This window comes from Etheostoma cragini, chromosome 5 (assembly GCF_013103735.1).
Source record: "Etheostoma cragini isolate CJK2018 chromosome 5, CSU_Ecrag_1.0, whole genome shotgun sequence".
Classification (NCBI taxonomy): domain Eukaryota; kingdom Metazoa; phylum Chordata; class Actinopteri; order Perciformes; family Percidae; genus Etheostoma; species Etheostoma cragini.
Genome location: NC_048411.1, coordinates 12,704,619 through 12,719,736, shown reverse-complemented (window position 1 = coordinate 12,719,736; position 15,118 = coordinate 12,704,619). Strand labels below are relative to the sequence as shown.

At 40.4% G+C, this 15,118-nt stretch overlaps 1 protein-coding gene across 1 annotated transcript in view; it reads right to left on the bottom strand.

Annotated features, from left to right (window-relative positions):
- The window catches only part of wscd2 (WSC domain containing 2), a 33,540-nt gene that overhangs the window by 10,735 nt on the left and 7,687 nt on the right, over positions 1–15,118 (bottom strand). The window contains exon 2 of the mRNA XM_034871716.1: positions 4,351–5,270. Within this exon, the coding sequence (XP_034727607.1) occupies positions 4,351–4,744 (394 nt within the window). The 5' untranslated portion in view covers positions 4,745–5,270. The remainder of the gene's footprint in view (positions 1–4,350; positions 5,271–15,118) is intronic.

Genomic DNA, 15,118 nt, shown 5'->3' with positions numbered 1-15,118 from the left:
TGTTCTGGCTCAGAGAGGTTGGAGTCCATCCCCAAGTAGAGTTAGATAAAAATCTGAAAACTCTGCCACCACATTTTGTCACAATGCTATAACACAGAGAAGCAGTCACACACACTTGTGTTTCATGTTTATGGCCAGTTTAGTCTCTTCACCTAGCTGTACTGCATTCTGGAAGGAAACCAGAAACCCACATAACCACAATGGGGTTTTACAAAAATGCATGGGTCTTCAGTGTCTATTTTAAAATATTATTCATAGGAATGACTAGAAATGTAACATGTGTTGAGTTGAATAATATCTAGACGAGATCTTTACGACTGCTGCACTGAATGTTTTTACTGGTAGAATAATAACGGTAGATAAAATGTACTCAAGTACTGTACTCTACAATTTTGAGGTACTTGTCATTTACTTGAGTATTTCCATTTTATACTACTTTATATTTCTACTCCGCTACATTTTAGGGATAAATGTTTATTTAAGAAGTATTGTAGAATAATTGTATTATATTGTATTGTGTATTGTTATACTTCAATATATTTTACAGCTATACTAGTTACTAGTTAACTAGTAACTTTATTAGTTACTTTACAGATCAAGATTTTAAAAAGTGCTTACATGTTACGGGATCAGTAATAATAATCTATTAATATAATGTATATAGTTTTCTGCATGAGTGCTTAAATACATTTTGATGCGGGTACAATGCTTTTGAACAGACGTTGACTTATAACAGAGAATTATGTCATTTCCATATTACTACTTTTACTTAAAGGATATGAGTACTTCTTCCACAAAACCCTAATTTACATTAAGGAATTAGAGGAATGGTTCTCATGTTGGAGAAATCCACGGTTGACTCCTCATGAGCCATGAGGAGCAAGAGAGAAGTGAGCCAGGAGAAAAATAATATGCCTGTTATCAGCGCATTTAATCATGTTTCATTTGGAAGTGAATAAGTAAGCATCCAAGGTCAGCTCAGGACCATAGACTGTACAAGAATATTTACAGTCAATGCTCTGGACAGACACTCCCTGGTGTTTTCACAAAATTTTTAGATTTGATAAGAATTCACATGCCAGTCAGGAGTTTATATGTAAACTGTCTTTTACTTTTTCTTTGTACCGGTTCCACCATCACCTTATCATGGTGGACAAGTTTGTGTGTCCCTATAAACCTGAGCGCTGTGTTGTCTTGAGCTTTATGCTCCTGGTAGGGTCTCCCCTGGCAAAGTGGTCTCAGGTGAGGGGCCAGACAAAACATGGTTCAAAAACCCTATGAGCCAACGAGGTAGAGATGGAGTGACCCTGCCTGGAGGAAGCCCGGGGCCCCCATCCGGAGCCAGGCTCAGATGGAGGGCTTATCAGCCCAAAAAAGCTACGTGCCACCCTTCTCTCCATCCAATGGGCCCACCACCTGTGGGAACAACAGTTGGGGTCAGTTGTGCTGCCACATGGGTGGCGATGAATGTCAAGGGCCTCAACGGATCAGACCCGCGTGGCAGTGGTTGGCTATGGGGATGTGGAATGTCATCTCTTTGAGGGGGAAGGAGCCTGATGGGGCTTACCTCTACACACAGTCTCGGCTCTGGATCCTCTGGTTGGACTCTGCTCTACTCCGGAGTTGTCCATGGTGTGAGCTGCCGGCCGGGTGTGGGGATACTCACAATGAGCGCCGCTGCGTTGGAGTTTACCCCGTGGACGAGAGGGTTGCCTTCCTATGCCTGATGGGGGTGGGGGGAGACTGTTGTTTGTGCATATGCACAAAACAAAAGTTTGGAGTATTCAGCCTTTGTGGAGACCTTGACTGGAGTCCTGTGTGGGGTTCCAGGAGGGGACTCCATAGTTCTGCTAGGGGACTTCAACGCACACGTGGGCAATGATGAAGATACATGGAGAGGCGTGACTGGGCGGAACGGCCTCCCTGATCTAAACCAGAGTGGTTGTCTGTTGTTGGACTTCTGTGATAGTCATAGATTGTCTATAACAAACATCATGGGAAGTTTGGAGAAGAAATGGAGAAGGACTTTTGGTCGGCTTCTGGAAAACCATTTGCCACCTCAGGAGGGGGGAGCGGGGAACCATCCAAGCTGTGTACAGTAAGGATGGGATGATGTTGACCTCAACTGACATGAAGGTCAGGGCTGCGATTTGTCACCAATCCTGTTTTTAGTATTTATGGACTGTATATCAAGGCGTGGGGTCGGGAATGGTTGCAGTTCGGTGGGCTGGAGATCTTATCGCTGCTTTTCGCGAATGATGTGGTCCTGATGGCATCAGTGACCTTCACTCACTGGATCGGTTTGTAGTCGAGTGTGAAGCGGCTGGGATGAGGATCGGCACCTCTAAATCTGAGGCCATGGTTCTCAGCAGAAAACCGATGGAGTGCCTTCTTCAAGTAGGGAATGAGTCCTTACCCCAAGGAGAAGGAGTTTAAATATTTTGGGGTCTTGTTCACGAGTGAGGGGACAATGGAGAAGGAGATTGGTCGGAGAATCAGAGCAGCGGGTGCGGTATTACGTTCAATTTATTGCAACGTTGTGATTAAAAGAGAGCTGAGGCAGAATGCAAAGCTCTCAATATACCGGTCAGTTTTCGTTCCTACCTTCACCTATTCAGGGTACAAGTGGCTGAAATGGGTTTCCTTAGGACGGTGGCTGGCGTCTCCCTTTACAGTTAGGGTGAGCTGGAAGCACAGTCATCCGTGAGGAGCTCGGAGTTGAGCCCCTGCTTCTTCATGTTGAAAGGAGCCAGTTGAGGTGGTTCAGGCATCTGGTAAGGATGCCTCCTGGGCCCCTCCCTAGGGGGGTGTTCCAGGCAGGTCCAGCTGGGAGGAGGCCTCGGGGAGGACCCAGGACTAGGTGGAGGAATTATATCTCGAATGTTGCCTGGAAACGCCTCGGGATCCCCCAGTCGGAGCTGGTTAATGTGGCTCATGAAAGGGAAGTTTGGGGTCCCCTGCTGGAGCTGCTGCCCCTGCAACCCGATACCGGATAAGCGAACGAAGATGGATGGATGGATGGTTGGTGTACCAATGTGGCCACCAAATTTTGGTTCATAATGAATCATACACAAGTTAAAGGAGCTGTTGAGATAAAATATCACTGGACTTGTACATTTATCAATTTTATGTGACAAATAAATTGATTGATGAATTGATTAATTTACCTTTTCTAACAGGACTGTGCAATCATACATAGAGCTGTAAAAATTCCAAATTTTGCTGTACAATTACTTGTCTCTTGTAGGAATAATTGCAATTAACAATACATATTCATTTATTACTTTTTTAAACAAACTAAATGTTTAAATGAATTCCAAGATACATCTTTTTGGTAATGTCACTTTTATGTGACCCAGCTAATATAAAAACAAATACACAGCCTATGAAGTAAACAACACCTTTTTGTTATCATAAAACACATTTTCTAACTGTATCCACCCACTATTTTTTGTTGTTGCTAATAACGTGTATAGGGTCAAGTGCCAACAACTAACAACTGAGTCTGGCAATAATCACTTGGCCTATATAATTACGATTTGGCAGATCTAAACAAAATTAACAATTACTAGTCAAACGCCTTAAGACCTCAGCTAATGTCAAGGAAACTGTGATTTTGTAAAAATATTGCCAACTAGACAATTATGTAATAATTGTTACAGACCACACAGAGAGATAAAATTGTAAAAACTGTGAAGACAGCTGAAACTCTTTGGGGGAGAACCTTTAAGGATTCATTCTGAAACAAGGAATCAATCATAATTATCATCTAATTCCACTCTCAAGAGATTTCATCCATGACCAATTACAACCAGAAATACTCAGTCATTAAGACAGTGCGGTTTGTAATTAGAGATTACTTTAGATCAATTTCATATTAACATCAAGTGTTGGAGGGATTGTGTGTTTGCCAGCAAATGTGCATTATAAATCATATTATAAAATGTTTTAAATTGTTACAAGTCGTTGAATTAGCAATTACAACAAAAAAAACAATAGCTTATCACAATAATTGTTAAAATAGTTTGACACAATAATCCAGTTCTAAACACTGATTAGTCATTAATGTTGCAACACTGTGATTACCGGCACATATTAAGATTATTCCATCATTTAAAATGTGGGCTATTATACCAGTAAATTCTATTAATGCTTTGCTGAGCAGCATAAGTGAGCAATGCATTTTCTATGTTGGAAAAGTCAGGGGCAAATTTAAAAAACTTTTTTTTTCAATGTATCAATTGGATTTTTTGATGTGGGAGAAGATCTGTTGTTTGGATGTGGAAAACGGTCAAGCTGAAAAAAAATACCAGGGCAACAATGTAGTGAAGTAGTTTTGGTATAACTCACCTCTTCCATCGTCCACATCTTTGGCACTGCGGCCTTTAAGTGCACGGTTCCAGTTGTTGGTGTAGTCTCCCCCCCTGCGCACCGTCTCCCGGCCCTCCTGTCTTGCCTTTTTCATCCACGGAGGCCCGTACCTCCGTCCAGACCTGCGTGTCTCTTTAAACACACGACTCATGATGCCAAGCCCACGAGTGTCTGACCTTGAAGTCCGGCTTCCCACCTCTGAAGCTACAACAGCGTCTCGGCTCCCCCCTCTGGCCCCTGGGCCGCTGTTCCCAACAAAGCCAGAGTGCAGGAAGACAAGGCTCCCGGCGGTCAAGTAGAATAGGATGAGGGAAAAGAATCGGACAGGTTTCCTGCGGAAATAGCGCTGTATCTTCAGCAGAGTCTTGGCCATGCTGGCTCCCCCTGCCACTCAGACACGCTCTCCCAGTGATGAAAACTCATAAAGCAGAAAAATCAACACCAGCTGTCCGGGTTCCCACAGAGCCCGACTGGGCCCCAACAAAAATTACTAAAAATGTGAGTTAAAATATCTTAATCCTTAATGAAGGTCAAACAAACAATAGCATGGCTTTTCCCTCGTGTATGCTTTTTCGGTCTCATGAGGAAGATGCTTCACACCTGTGCAGCTCTGCTGATCGAGTCCATGTGAGTCTCTCTGCGCTCCCTCCGACAGTCCAGCCCTGAGAGCCGGCTCCGGGGCCACGGCATGAAAGTTGAGTGGCTCAGTGAAAGATGATCCCTCAATGTTGCTTTCACTCCAGTTATCAGCCTACAGAGATACTACACACACTGGCACCACAGTGGCACTTCTCCCACGCTGTGCAGAAGGAAGAGGGTTTTATTTGCTGGCTGAGCTGAGATCCTTTTCTCCTTTGTGAGGCCGGCTATTTAGTGAGAGAGAGGGCGTGACTCACCATCTGCAGTAAAGACACACAAAAAGGAAAAGAATAAGAACATACCTGAGTAAGCTTTAGCGCATGTGGAGAATGAGAAATAACATGAGCAGGTTACAAAAGGATGAAGTCAGGGCATCAGTTGCAAGGAAAAACATCACATTATCACAAGTTAAACTGTCTTTATTCCTTCATATTCCGGCAAACTCATATTAATGAGAATGCAATTTGGAACAGAAATGAGAAAAGAAAAACAAAGATTAAAAGCAATGCAGTATCTGGGAAACATATCTCAATTGTTACTTTATTCACAAAGATGGTAAAGCTTAACATTAACAAGCTCAGAGTTCTACATTATCTTTAATAAATTGGGTTAAGTTAAAAGAGAGGGAAACAGAAACAAAGCTCTACCCTGCAGCATTTTCAGTTACTGCTGTCTTTGGGAACAAATGTGTGTGGGAATTGAAGGGAATTAAAAAACACTACATGTGTGAAAGGAAAAGCCCAAACAGCCTCATTTGATTTTCAAAGAATGCAGAGGTTAAAAAGTCTACTCATCCATTAAATCTAGAGTATATACATTAATGGATTATCTTATGGAGATTTTACACTGATAACTGAAATACTTTTTTTTAATTGCTGTATCCCAACTTCCCAAATACTCGGCAGCCTCTCTCAAAGGGCTCTCTGTTCTGGGACGAGCCCGGGAATCTACATTTGGAAGGTGTAACGCAAAACTCCTCAGGGTCAGGAAATTTTCTGCAACATTCAAGGAGACCCTCGCCCTTGTGGCTCTCTGTCTGCCCTAGGACAAATCCGCAGAATACTTGTCACCTGAAACCTCAAAGGCACAGCAGACCCCATATGGCTTTCCTCCCCCCACTTTTCCCTCCGGTACTGGGAGGAGTCTGGGACCCTTAAGGCAAAATAGATCACATTATGCTTGTGAGCTTGAACCGAGGGCATCTGGGCACAAAGACAATCCACATCCTGTCTTAGTATACTGTTCAGGAACTCCTAAATTTCTGCAAGGGCAGCTGTTTCAATTACCCACCACACACCAGGGCTCTAAGTATATTTTTATTACCTGTATTTAGATTTTTCCACTACGAGTACTCACTTTTTCAATATTATTTATATTATGGTTACACTTCAATATCATCTATATTATGGTTACTTACTTTTGCTATATTATTTAATTACATATTGTTCAATTTAATTTCACCTCACTCACTTACTTACATTGCAATATTTTTTGTAGTATGGCCACCTAACTTTATTTTACAATACCTTTCATTTAATGTCACTTTACATTCATTCAGTACTTTTTGCACATTGTCTGTTGTTTGCCTGTTTGTTTGTTTGTTTGCTTTGTAAAATGCTGCTGTAATGGGAATTTCCCCATAGTGGGATGAATAAAGCATTATCTAATCTATTCTAATCTAATCCTAATTACAGATTTTTGTCTGCATTTTAGGTATTTAGTTGTTGTTTTTTTCTTCTCCTGGGTCAAATTAAGTTCCAATATGACAAACATTAAAATATCTGAGGTTTAAATGAAGGGTGTTGCAGCTGATTAGTCAAAGTTAGTAGAAAACAAGAAATGTGTTTCTCCCTCTCTTGCTGTTTCTTTCTGTTAATAAACATTATCAAACAGTAGACTATTATATTTTTAGAGTAACCATGAAGATTTTTTAAATTCTGTGTCAGGATTTGACTCTTCGTTGATGGAGAAATGATTCATATTCCAGGACAAACTAGACACAGTAACTCTCAAACAAGATGGCCTATGTTTAAAACTGAAAAATGTGTTTGGTTTAGAGAAATGTAATCGTATCTGGGTTCCCTACAGGGTTAAAGGTCTAAATAGAAAAAAATAAACTGCAAATTTCAGCATGCCTCTTACTCCTAACTCACTGTGGAGGGAGTGGCCTCTTGGTTGGATTAATGTCCTGGAAGCAAAGATGCACAGAAGAGCATTGTTTTAGTGCTGGGAGTGCACAGGTCATGTGATGGTGGCTGTAGCTATGAAGAAAATGACATAGGGATACGTGACACCATCCACTCTCCCTCTCAAGTATGCATCAAGAACACACACAGGTTAACTGCTGCTGGTGTTAATAATTCATTCCCATACTTACGAAAATTAAACTGAACTTAAACTTGTTGCTAATTTGCAGTTTCAAATGACAATAACAAGAGCGTGGATGGACTCCTGCTGCAATTGGTTCTTTCATATCGTATGAGGTAAAAAGAAACAACAGTGGTGCTTTGTGCTCAATGCATCCTGTCCTTGCCCAAAAAACTATCACGAGTCGATTATGCAACAGCTCATAACAATCCACAATTATGTTTCTTGTTAGTTGGTGACCTTTGGTGGCTGTAGGACTCATTGCAAGAGCAATGTAGGAAAAGAGCGCCAACTTCAGCGTAAGGAGGTACCATTAACAAAGCTTTAAGGACAGTAGTCCAGGACCCAATGCCGCCCATGACGTCACATTAGGTCCTCATTTTGGAAGTTTTACATGACTCATTTTAAGTAATTTTCTTGCCTAAACTTAAGTTATCTTATACAATGTTTACTTTGTGTTTGAAACTGAACCTGTTATGTTAAATAAAAGGGTCACATGATGTTGCAGAACATATAACAGTTGTATGTGTCGTTTTGTGAGTCTTTTAAAATTGACCTATAATGTTGTTTAGGTATATTGATGTGTTGCCTGAATGCTAATGTCAGCATGCTACCATGGGCACAATGACAAGGCTAACATGGTGACGTTTAGCAGGTATAATGTTTGGCATGTTCAGGTGAGTTTAGTTTAGCGTGTAGGCATTACAAAAAAATATTTTTTTTAAATACTAATATTTGGTAAGTAGCATTAAAGCTTTAGTTTGTAACTTTTTGATATTAATGAACGGCTGTTACATTCAAGGCATTGCCAAATGAGTTGCTAAAGCTTATTAACACTATTAGCTCCACACAACTCTCTCTGTGTTTCTCAGTATGGCTATGCTCAGAAAAGTGTAGCTTCCGGAGATTTTTCCACGCAGAAATGTCCCATCATGTGTTTTTAATCCTATGTGTTCTCCTTGGCTACTAACATGGTAACGGAAGGTTTGTATCATGTTGATGTGCCAACAGCTTTCTTGTCATTACTTACAATTCCTCATGGGTGGCAGAAACATTGCACTATATAGCTTTAATATACTAACTTCAGCTGATGCTGATGGGAATGCCATTAGCTGTACGGGTTTGGTACATAAACCAAAGTACTAGGTGAGGTAAAATGTTCACTTGATGATGACGCTAGAAGAAAAGTTAAAAGATTACCAAAGTTATAACAGTTCATCCTGAGGATAATATAAATATCTGTACACACTGGAATGTCAATCTTTCCAAATGTTGTTGGGACCTTTATTAAAAATCACAAATGTGAAGCTCAAGGTGGCAATCAGGGGGCTATCAAAAGCATTTGGATTCACTGTCTGGAGAGCATGGATGTGTGTAGAGTGTGTGGTTGAGGAGAATTTTCAGTCTGGACTAGTCTGGACATTACAGCTTCATGTACTGCAATTGTGCGCTTTAAAGGGCCATTACAGGTGAACATTATTAACATGTTGAGCTAAAAACAGGACTAGATTAAAATCAGGCATGACACTCGTAAACAGGAAACTGGAAATGCAGCAGACAAGAGATAGGAGGTGCAAAGGCCTTTCTGCCAAATCATGGCATTTGACTGACCATTAATTCACATTCATATTAAATGAGCCAGCAAATATTTAATCAGAGCGGATTTAGGGGAGGAAACGTCAAAGTTAATCTTTGGTGAGCGGGCCAACAGCCAGCTCAGCTTGTGCTGCAGGCAACGGGCTCCACAAGTCAGTCCATAAATATTCTTCATATCTGTCCTGGGACTCATTGACCAGGCTGCAGGGTTGAGCAAGACAGAGCTGTAACTCTGAGACATCTTTTGAGTTCAGAGACAACTGTCAGCTAGCAAGGACAACTAGTGGGTTTCACCCTTACACCTCAGTGCAACAAAAATGACAAGAAAAATATTGAACACAACTGTGGTACAACAGAAACAAGGAAAATCTGTGTGATTATGCATTATTGGTTTGTGGTTTGAAGGAAAGAAACTGCCCAGAAAAGATGTAAAAGGACAGTAGATACATGTTTCTGTTTCATTTTTACATCCTCAAAAGGTTTTAATAAGATTTGAACCCTTTAGCTGTTGAACCTTTAAAGGTTGGACATTTTTTCAAATATTCAGTTGTGTAACTTGGTTCTGCAGATGTAATCAATTTACATTCCTCCTGTTTCTACATTGCCAAAAAGCATTCTTTTCACTCTAACGTGGGTGAGGTTTTTTAACTGTTAGACCTCAAAATCCCCAGTGCAAATCACACAAGCTGAATTTAATTAATTGTGATATTCTCCCATATTTGAAAGTGTGTTTTGCTTGCTGTGCTTTGCTCGAAAACACATGTAGGGTGAAATGTTAGTGAGGTCCACGGTAAAACCGACACTGGGGGTCATTAACAGTGTGCTTCTAGAGGGAAGAAACACATTGTTGAGATAGCAACGGACAGTCTTAACAGTGGCAAGAAGAAGAGGTTATCAGATGCACCAGCATTAGTGGCAAAGGAAATCATTTGACTGTCCTCTCACTGTTCTTTTTACTAACACCCTGTTTGTGTTATGTGCACATGCACACATTCAACGTTAGGTCCCATCCTGTAAAAGTACTTTACAGCAACATGCCGGATGGCTTTGGTTCTTTGGCAGCAGAAGGGTTAACAGTGTTGGCTGCAGCAGCCCTGACCCTCCTCTCACCCTGGGGCCTGTCTTTCCGCTCTCCTGGTGTGTTTCGCCTGCCAGTGCGCATTAGCCGTGTTTGTCAAATCAAATCAAACTAAAGATCACATTCCTCCCCCGGTGATAACACTGGCCATGTTTGTGTTCAACTTTACCCAGATTGTTCCACGCCATCCTATTTGCAAAGTTGCCTGGTTTCATTATAGGTCCAAGAGAAAACTCAAGACTACCAGAAAGCAACAAGGTTGTTACGAGCATCTTTCAACAAGGATTTGGAACATAATATTTATTTAATGCATAAGAGTAAAACAACAAATGTATTATTGGAAGTGGTGCAGGTGAAACAATAAGAACATATTTTGAAGACCTTTTCAGTCTAGAATAAGACTGAGAAAGCTCAAATAAACCAATTAGATGCCAAACTTTTGTTGCTCTACAGAACAGATTCAAGCGGCTCACCCAGTGCAGATGGCAACTCTAAGGAGTACATGACCCCTGACAACTGGAGTGTGAACATGACTGCTTCCAATAACAACAGGATCACACTGCCAAAGCATTTCTTTTTTACTTCGTATTTGGCAAAAGTTACCATGGTATGCGCTACAGTTTTGGCTTCCCATTTTCATGTCAGCCATGTTTATTAGACCTGTGTTTGAACTCAGTGTGCGCCTGCATTAGTGACTGGCTTAATGCCCAATGCACTTAATTACTGGTGGCCACGCAAAAGAAAGCTCATCAGCAAAGATGTTAGCAAGAATCTCTGTACAGTCACAGATAATAAGAAGCCAGAAAATCATTTAAAAACACATTTCGCTACAAATTGTTCCTTATAATATTTTCTCCAAAAGGTTCAAAATGAATTTAAACCATTTACTACATCCACCTCTGCATCAGTGCAGACACTTAAAAGTGCCACTTTACATACCTTGTGATAAAGTGTTTAAAAATAGTGTTCCACTATTATCCGTTGTACAGTATGTTATTTATCAGTAGGTTATCTCTTAGTAAAGCCTCTGCCTGTTATCTTTCGGGAAGTTTTGGAACAAACATGAGATAGAAGTTAACAAATACGTGCTGTAATGAATGTGGACAAGCTGCTGATTGGTGGCAAGTAAGACATCCAGAGCCTCCACTGTCCTTTCATGAACCTCTCATTTACCGCCTGCTGATGTATCACCTGTGTGGTTTAACTTCATGAAATGTATTTTATTATCATAAATATACATAATACAACTAATCAGCAGTTTGTATGGCCGGCAGACACATTGGCTTTTGTACTGTGAAACTCTATTTCACCTGCCTAGGTATACATCCTGCCAGTTGTTCTGGACAGAAAAAGGAAGAAAATAGCCCTGCTGACTGTTAAAGCAAAGCACACAGACATATTTTTACACAACAGTTTTCCACAAGTGTAAGCGTGAGTTGTAAAATGTAGCGGTTTATAGTCCCTAACCATAAAGGCTTTCAGCAACTATTTCCAGTAAAATATTTGGCGGTTTGTTGGTTTGACATATTTTTAATACCTTCAGCAGTTGAGCCAATCATTTATTTAGGGTGGGATGGTTTTTTTTGTGTATCAGGAGAGGAAAAGTTTTGAAATGTGACTTTGTTGAAACAAAATAAAGACAGTCAAGCAATGTGCTAAGTTGGCTTCAGTGTATTTGTATTACACTGTGCAGAGTAGAAGGCAAAACAGTTACACACAGTTTACAGCAGTAGCAGTGTGAAGTGGCTGGCAAAATCACGGTCTTATATTGTCTCTTCTCCAGCAAGAGGAGACCTTGTTTGGGAAAGTGACTAATCGTAGCAAAACAATTAATCTTAACACACAGAGAAGTTGGAGCCACCTTTACGTCTTTTCTACGTCTGTCCCTCACGCCTCAAAGTTTCGGCCATTTATCTTAGCTGCCAAACACAACCTGGTGCCTTTGGTCACATACAGATAGAAGATGTTCCTGACCCTGCACCCTTATCGATAAACATAGCCCTCAACAACTGTTTCTTTTAGACTTAGAGGCACCAACCTTCAACTGGTAAATTTAGGGACAAACCGCTGTGAACAGCCGTCATCCAACCACAAAGCATAGTAATGAATACATGAATAATGCCGAAAGATTTATGAAATCATGCTTCATTGCAATTTTCCCATTGCACAGGCCCATACTAAAGAGATATATTGCTCTCATGAAATGATTGCTGTGTTTAGCCCTGTTGGTTACACCCTCTCAAGGCCTGTAAATAATTAGAAATGTGAGTAAATTTGGCATTGGAGAGGTTGAACAGACCAATCTCAGTTAGGGTTTTTAAGTGCACCCTATTAAGCTTAAAATTAAGCCCAGGATGGCAGGGAAGAAGCTCATTGTAATCCTGATAATACTCAATGGTACATTAAGCTCAGTGGTGACCTTTCACTCTGAAAGAGAAGAGGTAAATTAAAGTAAAAAATAATGTAATTCTTCTTCTTTGACTGGTGCACAGTAGCGTTAAGCTGCAACATTGTAACTGATGATCATCATTTCCTCCAGTACACTGGTGATAAGAAACTGACAGTCAAAAAGAAAATGGGTTTGAAGAAACAACAGCTCCATTGTGACTGTGAACATAAAGCAGCAGAGTTCAATTAGGCATGAGCAGAAAGACAAAAACTGAACAAGTCCTTTGCACAAAATCTAAATGTCAAAAAAAAATCTTTGATGGCAACAGGAAAGCCATTGCTGGCACTAATGATGTGTCACACAGAGAAAGACATATCCCAGATTCCTGGTGTGAGTGAGTTTCAGACCCACCCTCAGTAGCTGCCACTCCAAGATCCCAGTTGGCCACACAAATAGACATTTGAGACACAATCACTTGAATCGCTCCTCTCTAATGGCTTCATAAAAGAAGTAATTATTCGGCAGCAGGGAGGCACTGTCAATGGGAGATCAAATGATGTCTTCCTCTGTCCAACCTTAACAAAGCTCTTCATTCAGGGCTTTACAGAATATCTGCAGTTCTGTTTTTTTTGTCAGAGGAAAAGAGCTTTTCCTCCTTTTCTTTTCCCACCTTCACTAAGCACAGAGGATCTCTCTGCTTTAATTAAAAGTGAATTCTCCCGGCTCAGTTCTGCTGCAAATCTCAGTCCTCTCTGCTTGAATGGACTTAAGAGGGGATTGCAGTAGGTTTCAGCAAATGCTTAGGTGAGGAGGAGTGATTGTGGAAAATACTGTAGGAAATGCCTCTGAAGGGAACATAAGGCAATTTTCAATCATTAAGTTAAAGTGTGAAAGCAGAACACAGGCAAACAACATGCAGCTAAGAAATACAGATGTTAATTAACTGAGAACAAGGCACTTTCTTTTTCCATTTTGGACAGTCAGAAAACCTACATTTTACTAAGGAGAAGTGTTCTCAGCAGCACCAAAGAGTGGGTGTTTGGCTCACTTACGTATATATTTGGAACCACTTACTATTCAAGATTTTGAATATCAGTGTGAATTAGAAGCTATTTACTATTTCTGAGCTTGACCAACTGTATTAAAACATAACTCAAATCTGTCAATTTGATGTTTGAGGTTTTGGTCGGTGTTGGGGGAACTTATTGACAAAGTAAGATGTTGACACACAAGTGTCCTTCTGTCAAACAGCTTCTTCTGCTCTGTTGGACAGAGTAGAGAAAAACAGCAAGATTGCTCGGCCGTGCAGTGAGAGGGGACACACACTCGTTACACATTCAAGCTTTTGTGTCAACGAGCTCCCTCTGCTGAAGTGTCCTTAAGCAAAAAGCTGAAGCCTCCAGCACTGCAGCTAACCCTTTACTCTGAGAGAGGAATGAAAAGGGCATATTGATTGTGTTTTTAAAGAAATATAAAAAAATTAAAATAAACTACAGTTCAGTATAAAATGACTTTACCAAAGCCACCAACAATTATAGTAAGTGTGTACTTCAGAAGCACTGAAGACATTTGGGGTGAACTGATAAGTAATCACTTTTATAAAATCCCTTCTTTGCTACAGTCCTCTCTTTCCTTTTAGAAATCCAGTGTTTTCACAGACTCATTCTAAAAGCAGAATCCATTCTCAAAGACAAAAAATCATCGCACTTGCCTTGTTGCTTAATTGCGTTTTTTTTTAGCTCACTGTCAACAAATTTAAACAATTACGATTTTGACCAATGTAAAACCTTGAGCAATAAGTCTGCAAAGAGAGAATTAGTGAAGCTGCTAAAGATGTTGTCTGGCATGAAAGGATGAATCTGCCCACAGCACCACATGCTGGGATCCCTTCAGACAATGCAAGTCGCTGTTGCCTCAGCAGGAAGTACTGTGGGTATTTAGTAAAACAGTTGAGTTTTGTATTTTCCACAAAGTATAGATGAAGTATAAAGTACCGTAACATCTTATTATAAATGTATAATGAAATATATTCAAGTTAAGTATAAGTATTTACAAAACAGTACACAGTACTTACTTAAAGGTTCTTATTTTCCACCAGTGACTGTAGATTGCACTATACTATGTGGAATCTACATGACAAAATGTTTACACAGCCGAAACATAGGTTTTTATCATGATTCATGACACAAAAATTGTTTTTTGCTTCACTGGAAAAAAATCCCCTTGCTTTTAGTATGCAGTCTATATTGCATTCACCGCCTACACTTACAACCCACAGCACAATCGAAAGCATTTGACGCCCTGCTTGTGGAGTTGCTCAAAGTCTGTCTGGGAATTTATCACTAAATGAAGTAAAGGAGGAAAGCAGGTACAGCAGAGGGAGATTTATCACAAAAGAGCCTCTAAATTGCCATGAACATCATCATCACGCACTGATACTTTACTTTCCTTTAATAATAAGAGGAATAAAAGGATAGCATGAGAGCAGCTCAGCTCCTCTGCTCCAGTTTTACACAAACTGTTTAGTCGGTTTTGACAAACTCTTATTACGCAGAGCAGCAAGCTGAGTGCAGTGTTCTGGATGCATTCATTTGAGGAACATGAAGTGTGTATGGTGAAGGGTGTTCTGTAACCATGCCTTGCAAAATGTTTACTGAACCACGAGCCTCATCATTATC